The sequence below is a fragment of the Aplysia californica genome, unplaced genomic scaffold, assembly GCF_000002075.1.
Source record: "Aplysia californica isolate F4 #8 unplaced genomic scaffold, AplCal3.0 scaffold00018, whole genome shotgun sequence".
In the NCBI taxonomy this organism is placed as follows: Eukaryota; Metazoa; Mollusca; class Gastropoda; order Aplysiida; family Aplysiidae; genus Aplysia; species Aplysia californica.
The window spans coordinates 761,736-765,345 of NW_004797288.1; the positions used below are offsets into that span (position 1 = coordinate 761,736).

Consider the following 3,610-nt stretch of genomic DNA (forward strand, 5'->3'; position numbering starts at 1 on the left):
CGCAGGCTGTCGTGACGAGGATAGGCGTAGCCTGGTGTACATCTTCACGTGCAGCAGTCTGTGGCAGGAGCGCCGGGTGAGGAGCACAGAGCTGGCCGAACTGCTCATCTACTACCACACCGTGCCCAGGTGAGTCACAGGCCTCATGCAGTGGTCAGGTGCTTTTATTCTTTGTAATTACTGTTTTACGGCGCTCGCAACTGCGTAAGGTCATTATGAGCACGCGGGACACATTAAACATTTTCAGTTGTTAGGAAATTTTGAATTTTGCACGGTGGCGGCCAAAGCATACTCTTATCGATTTTGGACCACCAAGGGATCTTTAACGTGTACAACTTGCACACGGGCCCTCTGAGATTTTTTGCCCTTGTCCGAAGAGGCTAGGTGTGGGTCTTTATCCTACCATAAAATTAGTCTCAGTAGAAAAGCTGCAGAAAGAGTCAGGAGCCCAGAGAAGGGGGCAAAGGAGGTGAGGGAGTGGGGGCAGAAAAGGGAGACGAAAGCAGACAACAGAACATTGCTAAAGAGCAGGAAAGGAGGTGAAAAGAAACACTATTTAGATAAGAAAAATTTCCGTCGCTATCCGGATTCGAACCCGGGGCCTATTGAATGAAAGTCGAACACTTTAACCTCTATTAGGCTTCGAGAGCATCCCCCCCCCCCTACCTCAAGTGCTTTTGTTCTTTGTCTTTGCCCGCAGTAGACTTGTTTAAAAAAATAAAGTTTGAGTACAGTTTTACGACAGCTGCACCCCAATAAGGTCATAACATATGTGTCGAAGATTAGATGTGTTACAAGAGAGTAACAAACACAAAAAAGGAGGAGAGATAAGGACGACAGATTCTTGGTAGGAAAGGTGGGGCAGACTGCACCGTGCAGAGTGTCCACCCACCACCTACACACATACTTTTGACTTTGACTTTTTGTCCTTCCGTTGGTACCGATGGGTGTCGCGAGGAGAGACAAAATAGTCGGTCAGCTGCAAGTCGGGGGGCTTGGAGGAGGAGGGTCAGGTCGTGGGCTCTGAGGGTGTTCCCTGTCCATACTTCGTGTTTTACTATCGTATCCATACGACGTGGGGAACGCTGTGCCACCACTTTCCAAAGAGGAAATTTACTCGTTAGTCCGGTCCGTGCGCTTTGCCTAGCAGTTTTTCAAAATGATTTTTTGAGAAATACTGAAAGTGTCAAAGAGATCTTCGTACTAGAAGTATTCTAAAATGTAAAGAATACATCCCCGGGGGTACACAACGACCCCAGGGCGTACGGATAGGTTTAATTAACAGACAGTCAATCCAGCGACGTTTTGGTGTGAATCGGGAACTGTATGGGGAAAGTCCGTTCTGTACTGTTGGAATAACAGGTTTATTACCGTCACTTTTTGTTTGTTGGGTTGTTTTGTTTTTGGAAGGGGGTGTTGATGTGTTTGTTTTTGTATTTTTTTAAAAGCGGAATTGGGGGCGTTTTCGGTTGCCATGTTTATGATCGGATTGATATCAGATTTTCATTGACTGTGTGTTTGTGTGTGTGTGTGTGTGTGTGTGTGTGTGTGTGTGTGTGTGTGTGTGTGTTTAGTGGTAACAAGCTCAAGAAGCCACCACACCTGAGACTCATAAGAAGACACATTGACCGTGAGGATCTGAATAAGTACGGTAAATAACGTAACATCGCTACACAAGGAAGAGACAGAAACACAACAACAAAAATCTTACATTTTCAGTTTCATTTATCCCCACTTAACTCATCCCATGTTGTGTTACTTGTTGTTTGACCCAGGAAATGCCAGTCCGGCAAAGGTCTCGCTGTGGTGGCAGACATACGAGGGTCAACCACCTCCACCATCAACATCCTGTTGGAGGCTCTCTACCTATTTCAGGTTGGTGTGCAACAGCAGGTCTTTTCTGGTCTCTCTTTGGTACTTTCCTATCTGTATGAGCAATATGTTATAAATTATACGTAGGCCTATATTATTCATATTTTGTTTATAATACCGTTATAATAATGATTTTTGTATATTATGTTCGTTCGTGTGTGCTTGTTTGTGTGTGTGTGTGTGTGTGTGTGTGTGTGTGTGTGTGTGTGTGTGTGTGTGTTGTGTGTGTGTGTGTGTGTGTGGCTATATTTGTATGTGTGTGTAGAGAGATAGATAGATAGTTAGGGATGGATGGATGGATGGATGGATGGATAGACGGACGGACGGACGGACGGATGGATGCATGGATGGATGTGTGTATGGTTTTGTTTATATAATGTGTGCGTGTGTGTGTGTGTTTTAATCGGTAACAGGCTCAAAAAGTCACCCCGACTGAGACTCATAAGAAGACACATTTTTCCAATCCCATTCTAGGTATATATTATAAGTTCTGTTTGTGGCGTCTCGTACATGTTTTATGAGTCATTTATTTTATCTGGGCATTTTGGTGAATGTCCTGTACTGTTTCCTTTTAAATCGCAGGACAATGTGCCAGAGGGAATCTCCATAGTGCACCTGTTTGCCGACAGAGCCACGCAGTCCTACGTGATTAAATCTCCTCTGTATGACTCCAAGGCCAGTGTTAATGTGAGTATCTTGTATAACAAAATGGCTTGTTATGTCTCTCTGTCTGTCGCCTTCTTGCTTTTTCCGGGTCTCAGTGACCGGTACTTTCGAGTAATGTCTCTTTGTTGCTTGTGGTTTCGTCCTCTGCTGTTGATTTGTTGTTGGTACCCCCGGGGCGGTGCTACTGACTGAAGTGTCTTTAGGCCATTCTAAAAAAGGGCGGGGTGGGCGGGGGGGAGGGACATTAACATCTCGAGTTCTTATGCACAGTAGAATTGAAATTGTAAATGGGCTGATTCATCAATGTCATGCTCAGAACTGTGCCTGAACTGCTGCTTTTTCTTTCCTAATCCTTACTATCGTCATTTTGCCTCTACTTCTTTTGTATGTTTGTTACACTCTTGTGGCCCGCTATTTCTGGAGTGCCATGATAGTCGAAGCAGACTTTGTGCTGTTGATGCTGAAGAAGTGAGCAGAGTAAGCCTTATTTCGTGTAAGGACTTTTCTGTTAACATCCACCCCTTGGCGCTCATAATATGACCTTTTGCAGTTGCGAGCGCCGTAAACCTCTACTAAAACAAAACATAAAACAGCGATTTGTTGTTGTTGCTGTTGCTGCTGCTGCTGCTGCTGCTGCTGCTGCTACTGCTTCTACTACTGTTGTTGTTGTTCTTATTCTTGTTGTTGTTGTTGTTTTTGTTTTTCTTGTTGTTGTTGTTGTTGTAGAATGATATTTGTATTGTTTCTTACTACATTTGTATACTTATGTAGGCCTGTGGTCCCGCCTGTGACGTAGGCCGCCGACAAGAGCTCTCTACACATCTCTCGATTCTAGATCATTTTCTCCAGCTGGCTCCACGTTTTATGCCCTGACCTCTGCTACCTCTCGGCGCCATACACTAGTGGGGCCTACATCTCTTCTTAGTCGACCTCTTTTTTTCCCCCCCATTTCTATTGTTGTTGTTTTGAACTCGTAATGCCTGCTTCTTTTGTCCTGTCCCCTCATCTTCTTCTCTCTCTCTCTCTCTCTCTCTCTCTCTCTCTCTCTCTCTCTCTCACACAAATACATGTA

At 44.7% G+C, this 3,610-nt stretch overlaps 1 protein-coding gene across 1 annotated transcript in view; it reads left to right on the forward strand.

Annotated features, from left to right (window-relative positions):
• Nucleotides 1-3,610, forward strand: part of LOC101857760 — a gene marked incomplete in the record, with an annotated part of 218,162 nt that overhangs the window by 118,329 nt on the left and 96,223 nt on the right. Inside the window, 3 exon segments of the mRNA XM_035971556.1 lie at nucleotides 6-129; nucleotides 1,776-1,875; nucleotides 2,455-2,559. Coding sequence (XP_035827449.1) covers nucleotides 6-129; nucleotides 1,776-1,875; nucleotides 2,455-2,559 — 329 coding nt within the window.